The 16,781-nt window shown below is 40.8% G+C and overlaps 2 protein-coding genes across 2 annotated transcripts; one reads left to right on the top strand and one right to left on the bottom strand.

The window, feature by feature from the left end:
* Positions 1-2,072: 2,072 nt before the first annotated feature.
* Positions 2,073-7,600, top strand: klf4 (Kruppel like factor 4). Its single transcript, XM_020651511.3, has 5 exons — positions 2,073-3,692; positions 3,814-3,925; positions 4,645-5,530; positions 6,236-6,406; positions 6,843-7,600. The coding sequence occupies exons 1-5, from the start codon at positions 3,688-3,690 to the stop codon at positions 7,016-7,018; spliced, it is 1,350 nt and encodes a 449-aa protein (XP_020507167.2). The 5' UTR covers positions 2,073-3,687; the 3' UTR covers positions 7,019-7,600.
* A 2,195-nt stretch (positions 7,601-9,795) lies between these two features.
* rad23b (RAD23 homolog B, nucleotide excision repair protein) lies at positions 9,796-16,781 on the bottom strand. Its single transcript, XM_020651537.3, has 10 exons — positions 16,580-16,781; positions 15,077-15,158; positions 13,198-13,277; positions 12,135-12,310; positions 11,979-12,034; positions 11,575-11,702; positions 11,321-11,453; positions 11,082-11,209; positions 10,511-10,699; positions 9,796-10,365 (listed from the first exon to the last, which is right to left on the bottom strand). The coding sequence occupies exons 1-10, from the start codon at positions 16,643-16,645 to the stop codon at positions 10,252-10,254; spliced, it is 1,152 nt and encodes a 383-aa protein (XP_020507193.1). The 5' UTR covers positions 16,646-16,781; the 3' UTR covers positions 9,796-10,251.

The following is a 16,781-nucleotide window of genomic DNA, read 5'->3' as shown; positions in this document are numbered from 1 at the left end:
AGTTCTTGAAGTGGGCGGCCAGGGTCTGATCTTGACCCCTTGGCATTTTAAAGGATGTCATTACTCTACTCCATCCGATGCTCTTCTTCTAAACAAAGGCACAAAAAGCCTGAAATGTGTAAACCCAACCTATTTAGCAGTCCAGCCACTGTTAAAGCATGCACTGCTTTCAGTTACTTAAATGTGTTAGTTTTCTGCTTTTTGCTCCCTTTATGTCATTATATTCACTTTGTTCACTGTGTTTTCATTTGGACTATTAATCAGAAAAAAACAATACATTTCATTTTGTAAGTTGAACAATAGATCGATAATAACTGATGATTTGTTTCAGTCCCATTTTGAGTCAGGTGTTCATTTTTGTTTTTTCCTTTTAAAATGTTCAGGCATGAAGTTCATGATCTTTGAATAGATAATAATGAAATAAATACTAACTTAGGTTTATATAGAATCTTTAAAAACATCAATGAACACTTAGCGGTCAGACCTAACAGAGATTATTCTATCAAAAAGGCCGAAACGAAATGCAAAGGTCGACAAGAAAAAATGAAATGAAAGGTAATTAATGTGATAAAACAGGCAGAGCTCAACATGTAAATAAAGTAGCAAAGCATACAAATAGAGACGTTACTAAGTAAAGGTATAAAAACAATAAGAGACGATAAAAAGATAGAAGACGACATCACTAATGAAGGATAAGATAAATTAATTAAAGTGGTTCTGTTAAAAAAAAATAAAAAATCTTGCAATGCAGGAGGAAAACACAACAATTAGACCTGTAGCCGCTGCCTTGTTCTTTGGCTTTGCACAGAAAGTACCAACATGTATCATTGTATTAGAGTGAGAGTGAGGCGCAGCAGTGTTCAGAAGTTCAGTACTAAGACAAAAAAAAAAAAAAAAAAAAACTTGACTCAGCTTTAAAAAATTAAGGAAAGAATGAAAGCTATTTTTTAATTACTGCACAGCATCTGGAAGAGAGCGCAGCAAACCTCAATATCTGGAGTTATGATCCGCTGGTGCTCATATATTCACTCGGGTGCTTTCCAGGAGCTTAACAGAGGGGACACCGGAGGAAACCCTGTCAGTCACATGCACGCCGAAGTACTCAAGAGTCTTGCAGCGGAGTTGTTTGACTGTTTACACTCTATTAGGGATAATATCAATGTTTAGAGGTGGAATTAGCGGCCGAGTTTGATCTTGATTTGAATATTAGCTTAACCTATGAATATGTCAATGCAGCGTAACTGTTTTGAAAATGTAGAATGTTAAAGCAGTTGAAACCATCACCACTGCCAAGAACAACACCTGAGCTCACCTTTGAGAGAGTCATTGTTTTTGAGGGTGCTTTTTTTTTTTTTTTTTTTTTTAACAGCGTGTCATGATATCCAAAAAAAAAAAAAAAAAACAAACAGCAGGGAAAGAACCGTCTGAGTACATGTGTTGATCTTGATGAGAGGAAAAAAGTGACAGCTCTGAAGTAATGAGTTAGTGCTGAACAGTTACCCTTGATGATACAATAACATTACATCAAAAGTTCCTCATCCCTTTCTGCGTCTGTGTCACCAGCGCCTTCAACATCAAGTCTATATCTGGAACAGCGTGATGAAGATTGAGTGATTCATCATGGGCAGGGTATACATGGCAACTTTCTCGATCACATCCTCTGCTCTACATTCAGTTAATACTGTAAGTGTTGCATTAACATCTTCCATACAAGGGTTTGGTGTGTGTTACTAAATCACCATGACTTCATTGTGTCGAAGAAAAGCGCACAGTGGTGTCATCTTCTCTCTCTCTCTTTATCGTTTTTTTCTCTCCCTTTTTTCTTCCTCTTTCTGTCATTATTACGATGTGAAGCACATCACTTGTCCAAGTCAAGCTTTTGTTTTTCGGGATCATTTTCGAATCCATTATCTCCCACCATAAAGAATGTGGCTATAATGACATGGCTGCTATTGTGTTCTTACCTGCTGTAGGAAGCAGGGCTTCAAGAAGGGTGCAGGGCAAACCTGGTCGGTTTAAGGGCCATCACTTCTCATCACATTACCAGAGGAAACTGTGCAGTAAGGAACGTGATTAATGGTCTTAATGTTTAAAATAGGAACCCAATAAATCAGTTTGCCCAACAGGATACACTTCTCTTTATTAGGTCCTACTGTTATTCTAGTCTCTATTTTTCCCACCAGCTATTGTTTGCCAACCAAAGCTACATGCTTTGATGCACCTAAAAAACTCTGAATGAAGACACCAGCATAACACTGGCAGTAAATGTGTCCTGTTGCAGTGACGGTGCGTTTGTTGACATGGCTAACGGACAAGATCCTGATGCAGCAGGATCAGCGGCAAACGCTTTGTTTGCTCTCGCACTGAACTCTTGAGTAAATGTGTCTAATTATGTTGGACTGAGAGGTTTGTGTTAGCTTGCTAGCACTGAGCAAACACTGCCTGAGCCCAATTCAAACTCGACGCCGAGCTCTTCTCAGTATTCAAATGTTCCCAGGTGAGTTGTTTCCCATGCAGGATCGTTCACTATACTGAGGTATTGAATAAAAAGTCTGAACGACAGTGGGCAACAGTGTGATTTTCACTTTTTGGAAAATGTGTTCACTACCTATATGACACATATATCTTATGTTTGCTTTATGATAATCAGATTTTTGGCTGCCTAATTTGTGACATGACACATTAGAAAATAGCTTAATGTTCTGCCTACAAAATCAAACATATCACTAAATAAAAAAAACACATCAGACAAAAAAATGATGATTATGCTATGGAGGCATTAATGTGTTGTGGCTTCACCTTCGGGACTTTATATTAATATATTGACTGCATTGACTTTTTTTTGTCTACGGTTTGCCACTTATGCAATCCAGTGATGTCATGAACAAGGTGTACCCACAGTGCTTTGTATGTCTTATTATAACGCCTTCATTTGTTATAACTTGCAATTAAATCCAAGTGACCTATCTATTCAGAAATAATTAACAGGCAATGATTTAATAGCCACATGTTTATAACCCACCTATAACTTGTAGCTTATGTGAGCTTTTTGGTCACTCAGGTGATGCCAACTGCAGGTACAGGCCAACACTCAGAAGACAACCAAATAATACTCACACGTGAGCCAAGCCTGAGAAAGTGCGCTTCTTCACCCACTTTTTTTTTTTTACAGGGAGAAGGATTTGTACCGTTGCTAGGTATAAAAACAAACCTCTCTCTCCCTCTCTCTCTCTCTCTCTCTCTCTCTCTCTCTCTCTCTCTCCTCCCCGCTCGCCCCAGCCTTTTCCCCCCACGTGCTCCCTCCCTTGCGCTAAACTGTTTTTCTTTTCTGGTTGCGGGGGCAACGAGGGCGTGGCTCTGGCTCCTTTTAAGGATACCTCTCACGCGGTTTTCCTCAGAACAGACTGGCCGCCGGTCGCTGCATGGCAACAGGCGCTAGGGATTCCCCCCCGTACGTCGCCTCCTTGTCTTCCCGTTGTATACCTGCTTTAGCGTTAAAAAAAAAAAAAAGAAAAGAAAAAACCCCCACAGGCTGTTAAGACGCGCCCATCAGCCCCAGCATGTCCTGGAATATAGAATAACGCGCAAGGCGGAGCAGAAACTTTAAACGCGGGGAGATTTGACCAAAAGAGCCAGTGCAGTGACACCGACGAGCAGCCGACAGGACAACCGGACCGATTCTGATTGATGAGGTGTGGATAAACTTTTCCAAAACAACATTTTGCGGGCTGATGAACATCCTCTTGTGGACTGTAACAGACTGTTCCAGGATCTTTCCACGAGGATTTACAACTCTTTTCTGCTCAATTTCAGGCAGCCTCCAAATGACGTCGAGATGGCTTTAGGTGGGACACTTCTGCCATCCATATCCACTTTTGCCAGCGGCCCCACCGTCAAGAGTAAATCCATTGGAAGTGCCAATTTAGTGAGTAGCCTGTGGTCACTTCTTATTGCATGTGCATGCCAAGTAGCCACTGGCATCCCCCAAAATATGCGAGAGGGGAAATGTGTTGCCTGTGCAGTTCACCCACTGTGCTTTTCCAATATGTGGCTCCCGTGTTATTGTGGGTTTGGTACCACGCTGTACTGGGGCGTGCACCAGTTTACATATGCTTCCCTAGCAGGTTTTTATGAAAAACACAAGAGGCTGGGGAAGCCAACCAGAGAAACTACATTAAAAAAAAAAAAGAAAAAACTGAGTGCCACTTTATGATTATGATCATATTTTTAACCATGCGCTGTTGCTGAATTGGCAACAAGCTTGAAAGCAACCTCCTCTGATGGCAGTGTGAGTACGACCATATGATCAAGTGTTACCTACCTGTGCAACCACTAATGCAATTTCTTTGTGAGGGAGAATAATCTGTATTCCAGGAAGTGCTCTGTGCCAAGGACACTTGCTGCTTCCAGACTTAGCTGTCATAATAATCACTTACTTTGTATTACTTATCCGAGGTCTTGTTCTCCTTGAAGCATCGACATATCAGCAGTCGCATAGCATCCACAATTTTCCATGTGGAACACCGCAAACACGAGTGCGTTTATATCTCAGGCATTATTAACAATAACATGACGCAATCAAGCAGCTCGCAAAGGAGTGCAGTCAATAATTTCCTCCCTCTGACCCCTCTCCCTTTCCTCTAGAGATGGAAGGAGGAGCTGTCCCATCTTAAGAGACCCAGTGTGCCAACCGGAAGCAGCTGCCCTGACCCCGACCATCCCAGCATGTCCAAGAAACACACAGAGCCTGACTTGGACTTGGACTACGACTTTATCCTTTCTAACTCAATTCTGCAGCAGCAGCAACAACAACAACAACAACAACAGCAGCAGCAGCAGCAGCAGCAGCAGCAGGAGGAGGCCATGGCATGCAGCTCTGCCCAGGCCTTGTCTCCTTCCTCAAGCTCCTTCTCCTCGTCTTACCCCCTCCCCTCCCCCCAGGACGCCTCCAGCGAACTCCTGTACACCATCCCAGATATCAGTGATGTCTCGCCGTCTGGAGGATTCGTGGCAGAGCTCATGAGACCTGAACTGGACCCTGCGTACCTGCATCCCACCAGCCTCCACGGCAAATTCGTGGTCAAGACGACAATGGACATGGGAGAGTACACTCAAGGCGTGAACGTGAGCAAAGCCTGTGTTAATTCTCCATCCGACCCGAGTCCTTCCCGTGCGTCGCCGCCCTTCACCTGCCACAGGATAAAGCAGGAGAACCCCAGTAACTGCACCATCTCACAGCCAATGGACCTACACCTGACTGGGGTAAACTCCCAGGGCCGTGGGAGTGCACAGCAGCAGCAGCAGCGTCCAAGCCATTTAGACCTGCATAGCTTTCCTGGTGGACAGAGGTCCATGCCAGGCGGCAGGTTATCCTCATCCTCCTCCCTCTCCCCTGACCATCCTCTGAGCCGGGAGCACCAGGTCCTCGGGCATCCCCATGCTCAGATCACTCTACCTCCCCAGGGATACCACCATAGCTCCCCGCAAGGCTACACCTCCTTCCCTCAGCCGTCCTCAATGCAGTACCAAGGTTAGAGAGCACTCGTTTTTTTCCCCCTCAGTTCCAGAGAACTACTTTACATCTGTTTTTGTCGCCTCTTGTAGCTTCTGAACTTACATTGATTTTAAGCATTTTTGTCAATGGTTTACAAAAAAATGTTTAAAAAGGAAAAGACTGCACAGATTACCCAGCATGCATAGAAGTCCATACAGGCTATTTAAATACATGTTATATAACATTAAGGGCTTTAATTATACCCAAAAGGCAGCAGCTCAAAAGGCTTTCACCCTACATCCCACAGCCTTTTACAACAAACCTTCTTTTCATCATTTAGTCCTTTTCCAGACGAAATAACTTTTAAAAATATAGTTGCTGCATTTTTAACAGTATAGACTTTATTGTGTTGTTTTCATATGACCAATGTTTTTCTTTTTTACACTGTGGTGAAATTGGCCACTTTGGCTGAGTCTATTAAGTTTATTTAAAGGACAAGGCCGATGTTTTCTATTTCATCTGAACTCAGAGATAAAAAAGCCCCTTTGCAAAGAGTCAGCAACATTTAGCATACCACTGTTTTACCACTTACGTTTCTCAAGTGATTCAGCGCTCTAAAGCAGAGCTATGAAACGCAATATCATCATGTTGGCAAAGTATGAATACCTCGTACCATTTTACATTTTTAAAATTGTTTATCCGTACACATGTGATAAGAGCCATGATCTTTGCCCCCCTCAGAGCCCCTCATGATCTCCAGTGGGGACTGCTTACCGGAGGAACCCAAGCCTAAACGTGGTCGGCGCTCCTGGCCGAGGAAGAGAGTTGCCACACACACATGTGACTATGTTGGCTGTGGGAAAACGTACACAAAGAGCTCACACCTTAAAGCACACCACCGCACGCACACAGGTACGTAACTGTATGATGTTGCAGTGTTTCACTGTGTCCGGCCCCCTTTGCTTTCATGTTAAATTCAAAGTAGAAATTTGCATTTATGAGATTTAAGTGGCCCTTTTTAAGACAGTTGCTACATAATGTTTTAGTGGTTCAGAGCTCATTTTATCCAAAGCATACAGATCTGTGTGTACCAACTTGTCGAATAAAGGGGTAATGAATGGGGGTTTACATGGGTGGGGGATGGGGTACGGGAGTTGCTCGGCAGGTGCAGTGAAACAGGTTGATACTGATCCCTGCTCAAATACAAACCCCAGGCCGGTTAGCTTGGCTTTATAGCTGCTGGACAGGATGGACCTCTTTTTCCTCAAAGTGGAGGGAAGGTTGGGCCAGTTTAACCTCAGGGCCGGGACTAACTGCTGTGTGTCTGTGTATTGTGTTTCCTTCAAAGGGGAGAAGCCTTACCACTGCGACTGGGAGGGCTGTGGCTGGAAGTTTGCACGTTCGGACGAGCTCACACGCCACTACAGGAAACACACGGGCCACCGGCCGTTTCAGTGTCAGAAATGTGACCGGGCCTTCTCAAGGTCGGACCACCTCGCTCTCCATATGAAGAGACACTTATGAGACTTGGCCCATGGCATGAAGGCTGCAGGAAAAAAAAGTATATGTTAGGAGAACCTTGAACAAACTCTTGAGCTACTCTTTATTTTTATTTTTTTTTCAAAACCATAATTTGCCTTCGAGCCGTTGTCAAGAAACAAGACAAGCTGTGGAGTTCACGGCAACAACAACAAAAAAAAAAGAGCAAAGATTTTCTCTTGAGACTGATCCCCGTCTTCGCACATCGTGTAGGTGACTCGACGAGACCTCTCAGCCAGGGTTGTAAACTTTTATGAAAGGGACCAAACTGGAATTTGTCTTATTTAACCGACAAAACTTGGAGGACCAGGTGCCAACAGCTTTTTTTTTTAACTGGAAATGTATTTTTGTCAGGGAAACCAGGAGCAACAGACAAACATCTCCAGAGGCCTTCTACCAGCAACATGCCAACAAAGGCTCTGTTAACAACCACACACTGTTCAAAATACTGTATTCATAAATACATCTATATTTATACACACATTTCACCTGCAATGCCATTAATTTCAGGTACAATGTTAACTTATACAGAATGGTGCTCAGTGACTCTGAAGAAGGTTTTTTTTTTTAAAGAAAGGTACCAAAGATTAAGGAAAATATTCAAAAGGGTAAAAAAACAAACAAAAAAAACTATGAAAAAGTGCCATACAGTTGTTGTGCGTTTCCTAGAAACCTCTCTTCCACAATCAGGTGAACACTTCACTTAAAAATGGTGATGGCAATCTTCGATGCACTGCGGTCGCAAAGTGCAATAATTTATATGAGACATTGGTATTTTTGTATTGAATGAGTGAACTCTGAACAAAGATGTCTTGTTTATAGCCAAAATATGTAATATAATCTTGAATTTTGTACATTTGTAAATAACATTTTCTCTGTTATTGTTTTGTATTTTACAGTATAATAAAACAAAATGTATTTGAACTAAGAATACTGTTATGACCTTTTTACTTTCCCCCTATGTATATAAATAAATCACGAGCATTGCCTTGCATTTAAATTGATACACAGTAAGCATTTTCCTTGAACATCAATTAAGGTCGTTGAAGATTTCCCTGGTCGTGTAATAGAGAGGGACCTTTAAATGGCAGCAATAGTTCACAGCTCACACACAATATCTCCCCTATTAATAGTGATGAGAGCGCTGCAGGCGAACTAACACAATGTTGGGGGTAAAGAGATTTTTTCTTTTAAATACACTCCTACAATTTCCTGTTTCCATGGGTTTCTATTTCCACCTGTCAGTGGGAAGAATGGGGAGGACAGCCGAGTTACTGGCTGACATTCAAAAGTGACACCAAATCTGTTCTGGTGCTTCTCGGCTCAGGTGAGACAATATGAAGAAAACCCAGAAGGATGGGATCATGACGTAGAGTCTTGTTATGTGTTTACAAGATATTTATGCATCATTGATGTGGTTTATGTACGCCATGTACACAACAACGTGCATTTTCTTAAACGCAAATACTTCTAAATGATACAAAACTAGACTATGAACTTTTTCTCCACACATTTCTAAGTCAATCTTGTAAAGTCGTTCAAAAGGCCTTCATTTAAAAAAAAAAAAAGTCAGGTCAACAAAGACAAAAACGACTCTTCAGAATCTATTTTAATTGTGCCAAATGATTTAGAAAACAACACAGGAGCATGTTTTATAATGTTTAAAGAGAAGGATGATTCCACTTTTTTTTTATCTACTTGCTACATTCAAAGTCCTTAAAAAATTACCAATCGAAAGATATGTGTCTGATATAAAGTCATTTTGTGGAGTCTAAGTCGAACATTTTCAGGCTGGTAAACACAGCATGATGGAGCAGGACTGAGGCAGATTTCTGGAAACATGTTGTGGACTTTGTTGCCCTCTATAGGTCAGTTCAGTTTCAAGCCGGTCTCTGGGTGCTTAAAATCAAAACTTAAATGGAGCTTAGTGGGAAGTTAGATTTATGCTTTTAGAAATGATTTCACATATCGCAGATTAGTTAAAAAATTAATGTAATGTACTGATTTAGATTTAAATCAGTACAGTCTTAGAACTCTTAGCTTGGATTCCTTGTGTTTATACCAGTACAGTAACTTTATGACATTTTAAATTGATCCAAAACGGTTTAGAGTTCAGAGGTATGCCTTTTTGTTTCCTTGCAATTTGGTGCTTCAGTGTATCAAACGATGTCAGAGTTCAGCGATGTTTTGGGGATCTAGTGGTCCTACTTTCTCAGCACAGAAAGCAAAACCTAGTGTCATTTAATCTCATTACTCCTCCATCCCTCCATTTTTTCAAACCCGGCGCAGTTTGAGCAGATGGATGTTCACCATGAGATTTCTGCCTCTTAAAAAGGACGTTTTTTTTCTTGCCACTGTAACTGCTAAATGTGCTCATGATGGATTAACGTTGGGTCTTTGAAACATAGCAATGATTAAGGACATAGTCATTGTTAAGTGTCTTTTGATTTGTTATGAATTGGCATATACAAATAAAGACTGATTGAAACATGCAAATGACTTGTAGTTTAGTCACTGTCTAAATTCTAAATTTCTGCAGTCATGCCACGCAAACATAAAACAGCAGAAACTATTTTCATTAATTGTCTTTTTTCTTTGTAAAAATATTCCTATGCAGCTAAACACTGCCACATGAAGGTAAAAATGACTTCACATATGCAATACAGCTCGTACTCTTTTGTACAGCTCCTGTCTACTGTCCTGCTGATTTACATGCAGCTGAGGTATTTTAAGGAGAAAAAGAACCAGTGTAATACATAATATTTGTTTTGCAGATCTTTAATTTCTTCTGAAATTCCAACATTACTTACTTCAACTTAAAACAGAACAAAAGTGGGGGAATACTGTCGTGACCCTTCAGATGAACCCTGAACACAACGTGACACAAACTTAATGTAAACTGGGTTGTTTATCCTTGTAAAATATTGTACAGGTATTACTCAAATATAAAAGAAAGAGAAAAGCACACAGGTGATTTCTGATTCAAAGTCTTTGTACTTTAATCGGTCCTCTGTTTGAACTGATCACAAACAACAGCCTGTCCTTGAACACCAGCTGATTATGGTCCAGTATTATTAAGAAATGTGAATGTGGAAGTAATCAACAAAACGTGTTTTTGGTAATGTAAAAGGCTCGTTATGGACATGTAATGAATGCCAGCAATCAAAAAGTAGAGGAAGAAATACGGGGAAAAAAAAGTCAAAACAAAGATGGCTCCTTTAATCATCGTCGAAGTTCTGTTGTAAAAGGAAGTTGGCGGCCAAGTTCTCATTCTTCTCGCATGCAAAGTAGGCTTGTATAACAAGTCCCTCTGGAAACCCCAAGGCTTTTAGCTGGAATGAGAAACAAAATTAGCCAAAAAGCATTTCTATAAGCTTAAGGATTTAAGAGACATCAGCAAAATTGGGAGTTATATTCCAGCAATTACGGTAAAGCAGCTCTGAACTTTGCACTGAAGGCTATTGAACTCCTCCTCACCCTCTCTATGGCCTCTTTCTCCTGCGGCGTGACCTGGATATAGCTCATGTGACTCCCGCCAGGTGTGTCACCTGCCAGCCCTCCGGCTCCACCTGCTCCTCCGGCTCCACCCCCACCACCCGGCGGGACTGCCTCTGGATTGGGTTCATTCAGCATCTGGATGAACTGCTCTTGGTGGTTTCTTATCTCCTGCAGCGGGCAATGAACAATTCATGTATGACAGTTTGGACATAGAAACAGTTCACTAACTCTGAAGGTGTGGAGCAAAGAACATATTAAAAGACTCTTTTTTTTTTTGACTGACTGTTGTTTTTACATTTTTGCTTTTTTCAACAAGAGGGGATTCAGGAGAAACATTTTTTTTAAATGATCTACATGAACCGACTCCAAACCCTTCTGCAATATCCACAACTACCTTTATTTAGACGTACTCCCCCCTAAACTCCCTTTACCTTCAAACTCCAGACACTAACAGACTCTTTAAAACTTAGGTCTTTGTTAAGCTGTTTACTAATTGTTTTTTTGTTTTTTTTAAAAGCTGATAAACCACTGCTTTCTGTCATCACTTCACCTGCAGCAGCTCAGGGTTTTCTCTGCCGATCTCCTGCAGCAGGGCCGGCAGCAGGGCGGCGTTTTGCTGGATCAGCTGTCGCATCACTTGGAACTGAGGCTGATTTCTTAAGAAGCTCAAAGGGTTGCCTGAAACGAGAGTGCGAGTCAGAAAACACACACACACACACACAAAAACACACAGAGGAGGACATTTTGGCTCAGTCTGCCGGAATATTCACAGTGGTACAGGTCACCTACCTCCCCCAGCACCCCCAGAGTCAGTGTTAGCAGGAACGCTAATGCCAGCTGTGGCGATTGCAGGAGCTCCAGTCAATGGAGGCGCGGCTGCATCAGGTCCTGATGAAGGGCCCTGATCTCTGCCTGGGATACCCTGAAAGACAAGTCATGACATAATACATTTTAAAACAAATCCTGTGTAATGTACAAGGTCAAACTTTAATGACTTTATCAAGTGAGAAAAAAAAACTTTATAAAATTGCATTTGTTCTTACTGTGAGAAGGTACTCCACAGCTCTGTCAGGGTTGTTGAAGCTAGCTCGCAGGGCGGCTACCACCTGCTCCCTCTCGTAGCCCATGAGCATCATCTCATTCACCATGGCGTCGTATGAAGGGCCGGTCACTGAAAGAACCCACAAGCAGCTGGAGAGTGAGTGCATCCCAAACATTCATTTGCCTCATTCAAAGGCTGTAATACATCATGAAGTCCTTCATACACCGTTCTGATCATAATAAGTTATGCAGCTGAAAATGTTTATTTTTAGACCGGCCTATGGGTAAACATAAACGTTCCACTTTACCTATTGATCTATGTTTTACTGTGCCAATTAGGGTTTAGGGTTAGGGCACAACAATAAAGACTAAAATACAAACTGTGAATTTCAGAATGCTGCCTTACCCAGATTTGAAACGGCCTCATTGATAAGATTTGTGTTTGCTGAAGCCTCAGAGCTTCTGCAAAGAGAACAGAGACAATGAGCCACACAGCACAGTCCAAAGCAACATGTGTCACACTCGTTCTACAAAAAAAAAAAAAAAATCTACACATCTATACCCGACAAGAGTGGAAGCGGTTTCAGCAGTCGATGAGCTCATCTCCTCCGGTTTGTCGTCTGTGGAGGGACTCTCTGTCGGGTTGTCTCCGCTGGTCGATGAGGCAGGAGGGGCGGCGGGGGCTGTGCTGCTGGCAGCTGACGAGGCAGGCGACGACTGTGTGGTGGCCGTTTTAGGCTGTAAGAAAGATTGTTTTAGATATAAAAATATGTTCACTCTCTGGCGTCACGTGATAGTCAAACCACGATACTATCTGTCAACTAAATGGGCTGACTTTTAGTGGCGGGGGATGCTTTTTGATTTCAATATAAATACAATACTATTCATTAAAAATCTTATAAAACCAATATCTATCATTTCTTAAACGCACAGTATGTCACATCTGCTGCAAGGGGGCTCTCAATCAAAACAAAATACAAAAGATGACGTCGAGGCTTGCGGGGAATCATGGGAGTTCTCGCTGCTTCATCATGGCGGCAGCCGCAAAGACACTGACACGTCCCCTTATAAAATCATGAATTTCTCTGGCTTTGATAACTGTTGGAAATATGAAATTGAGTATGTGTTTGAGTATATTTGAGTAATATGTAAGTACTCAACAAAAAATAATATATAACATATGCTTAGTCAATTTTTTATTGATTTAGATATTTGAATGTAAACATTAGTCATACAATTCTACATGCTGTACCTTTAAAGGATTATGTAATAGGTTTAATTAAATAATTGTACAAGTAATATGTATAAAAATAGTCTAGCATATAATAAAAATGTTGTAATTAATCATTCTAAATAAAGAACTAGAATGTGTGATTGGTGCAACAGAGAGCGACCTTCTAAAACAAAGACATAATAATTCAAACAACACTATCATTAAACAATTTAAAATATCACAGACACAGACTCTAATGAAAAAGCTGCACTCTTATAAAGATTTGTCCATCTTTTCATACAAGCCACTTATTCTCTAAAGAAACTTATTAATGTTATTAAATACATAAACAAGTTATACATTTGGAAATAAAAGTCCCCTGTGACTGCTCATATTTATAAATACCCCAAACCTTTGACACCATGACGACGACAAAGTTCTTCTCGTTCATTTTGTATTCTTTGAGGGCCACGTCATCACTGAGGATTTTACCTGGTTGGGAAAGAAGATGAACTTGAGTCACACACACACAGGTGTTTCAGTTTGACCTAAACTCTGAAGTCACACAAAGGGACGCAACAATAGCTGGTATCACGTTTCAAATCAATGAATAGAAGGTTGTAGGGCTGATAGACTCCCTGCTTTTGCCACCACATCTGCTTCTTTTGTTTGTTTGTTTGTTGTAAAGCTGCACTTTTCTTTTGTGGTATAAATGTTTCATTTAAAGGATCCCCGCTTGATCCAACTGTAAACAAAAGAAAGGCGCCATGATGACTCTCAGATTGGGTCAACAGACAATAACAAAAAGAGTTGAAGGCTTGTTTACTCTAGCTGTTTGTAAACAAACAACCCTATCATATCAAATATTCAGTTGGAATATGTTTGGAATCTGGATTTTCTGAGTCAGTCCGTAGAATGCGAGCTCATGGCATGTAGACGAGATTTTGTAAGCAAGGTGAAACACCGATGGACTGAACAGCAGCCCGCAGTTTCAATTATTCATCCGGATGAATGAAGCAGTTAGAGAGGGAAGCTGTCAAGGTTTGAAAAATGAAGAGCTACTTTGCTTTGGTACTCTGGAGGCATTCAACAACTCTTACAGTGCTTATGTGGGTTTGCAGCTGCATTTGAAATGCCATACAGTATATTTATTTATGCTAGGTGATGACGAGGAGCTATCAAACACTGTTCCACTCTTTGCCATTATGAGTGAAGAGTCACTATCCACTAGCATACAAGACAGAAACATACTGTAGGATATACAACAAAATATTAAAGTCATCCATTATAGGAACGCTGTCATGGAAACAAGAAGTTTGGAATGCTTATTTCTTACAGTCTTTATGGATTCGTAATGCTCATGTAGGTCCAATTTGGACTTCACTGCCAAGTCATACATGAGAGGAACATTAGGACAAATATTCCTAAACTGTTTTCACACATGATCAAAACTCAGATCATTTTCAGGGCGAGCTGCATGAGTGAACGGACAAATGTTTGTCCCTGCCTTTCTCCTGCCAGCGCTCTGGTAAAATGTTCACATGAAGTCAGGGTGAGCTGACGATCGTAGCAGCAGGAAATATTTAGGAAAATTCACAGCAAGCGAACACATAGGCATGACGCCATTTATATCAGGCAGATGTTGTACGACTGGTGCGATCTCCACGCACGGAATGAATCTGCTTCGTACTCTTTTCTGCTCGCCTGCAGTGTCTTTTTTTTGTTTCTTTTCATGTTTCTCCAGATCTCCCCTATACCCAGACCTTAATACTTCACACTGTGAGGGACGAGGGTGAACAAGCAAATATAAGGAAGATTTCACGGACAGACTTTCCTAGAAACTTGTGTAAGCTTTCATGAAAACTCGAGGACTCGCTGTGACTGCAGAGACCGAAACACGCAGAGGAAAAAGATCCAACTTTGACCAATCGTAAACCAGGAGAAACCGCTTACATGAGGCAGCTTTGTCATAAAATCTACGTCCACTGATCCAGGTGACATAATAAGCGTACAGCTCAACAATGAAATCATCGGCTAAAGAAGACGCTTTCTGACCTGAGAGCAAGTCTTCTAACAAGCTTCGACTTTCAGCATCACTAATCTAACCCTACCACTGCTTCAGTTTGAATAGTTGTAGCAATGAGATTCATAAAGGCAATAAATGAGACAGCAATTTTGAGCGTGTTGTGTTTGGGTGGCGAATGCTTCGATGCTGTAAATCAAGGCAGTGTCAGGGTAAGGAAGGTGATATTAGAAGAGTTAAAAAAAAAAAAAAACGTGCTTGAACGTACCAGCATATATCAGTTTGAGCCAACCAACTGAAAAATTGTCCTTTCCTTTCTCCTGTTCAATCCTCTCCTTCAATGTCTTCACCTACGAAACAAATGAATACATTGATATTATTAAGATTATGATCACACTAACAATTCTTGGAGGATACATGAATGGACCAGTTCTAACGGCCTCAATATGCCCATCTTCAAGTTTATAAGTTTATAGCACAAGTCTTAGTTTAAAGTGTAAAAACTTAAGCGAACAACATCATAAACTTGTGTTGAGTATTCTGCCTTACAAAGGCAAAAGGCAGTAACTTCAATTTTTAAAAAAAATGAGTTTTTGTCATTTTTGGAACATTACAGATGTGCTTTATTATGAGGACAGATATCTTGAGTCAATTGTGTTGTTTTTTTTTTTTTTGCTGTAACTTCACTTATAAGGGTCTTTGTCTGTGTACTGCAGCCTTCAGGAATACTCAAAGTGAGTGAAGGTCTTCTGTCTTTGTTTTGCTGCGGATCAAAGTGAAGTTACTGTTTTCACTGCAGTGGAGTTAAGGTGTTACGCCTTTGTTTTAATATCTGTCATCAAACACTTCTGACACACACGGCAGCTTGACTAAAGTGTAGCAAAGAAACAGTGTTTGGTTGTGTTATTTTAACCCATGCAACCAAGTGAAACACAGAATCAAACAGAAGTGAACGCCTTCTGCCTTGGCATTGACCCCGTTATCATTATTGTACAGGCAACGCAAAAGGCAGAGTACCTTAACTTCCAAATGAAGGGTCAAAGGTCATGTTTGAGCTCAAGATGTTTTATGAACATTAATAACCTGATTAAAAAAAGACAAAGAATTGCCACATTTCCAATATTCTGCCTGCAACTCATTTGGCTGGACAACAAAAAAAAGACTTGAAAGTCATTTTTACATGACCCAGTTTTCACCCCATCATAAACCCCAGTAAAAAAAACAACTACACATGCAGAAATGCTTAAATACTGCAAGGTGGTGTAAAAAAAACTAGAGTCCCAATGCACAGATTTATCAAGAGTAAATGTTAATTAACCAAATATTCATCTTATTTCAACACTTGGGACTGACTTGTATAAATGAGTCATTTAATGTTACTTTGGTAAAACATGATTCATTTAACAAGTTATTAACGACCCGTGTTGTGTAAATTGATTTAACAGAAAATAAACTGTGTATATTCACTTCTGGATCTTCCTGCAGACCCCCCCATCCAGCTCCTGCAGAGGGCTGCGGCTAATTGCTGCTACTCCAAAACTACTTCCGGAGCGGTTTATAAATAAATAACGCTAATTTGGCCTACAGTCCCCGTCAAACAAACAAAAAAAAACATTCAAACCAGTTTAAATTATCTATTTTAAAATGTTTTCTCATTCCTCCACAGAGAGATCTATCGGCCGTGTAGATTTTAAATTCATTTAAAAAAAAAAAACCCAAAGTAGTCGCATCCAGGACATATCCGGCTCCCATTCCCCCCTTCAGCTCTCACCGTCTCCTGTTCATCGATGTCGATTTTGAACGTCTGCTGCTGTAAGGTTTTCAACGTTATCTGCATTTTGTTAGCAGTGTATTTGCTCCCTGATATGTTTTAAACGTTGTTAGTCTAACTTGAAAGAATCTACTCTGTTTTCGTTGGCTCATTACAAACTGTCAGCCGCCATGACTTCTCGATGTTCTTCTTCTATGTGAGA

This window comes from Labrus bergylta, chromosome 17, assembly GCF_963930695.1.
Source record: "Labrus bergylta chromosome 17, fLabBer1.1, whole genome shotgun sequence".
Taxonomy (NCBI): Eukaryota; Metazoa; Chordata; class Actinopteri; order Labriformes; family Labridae; genus Labrus; species Labrus bergylta.
This window is presented reverse-complemented; position numbering and strand designations above follow the sequence as displayed.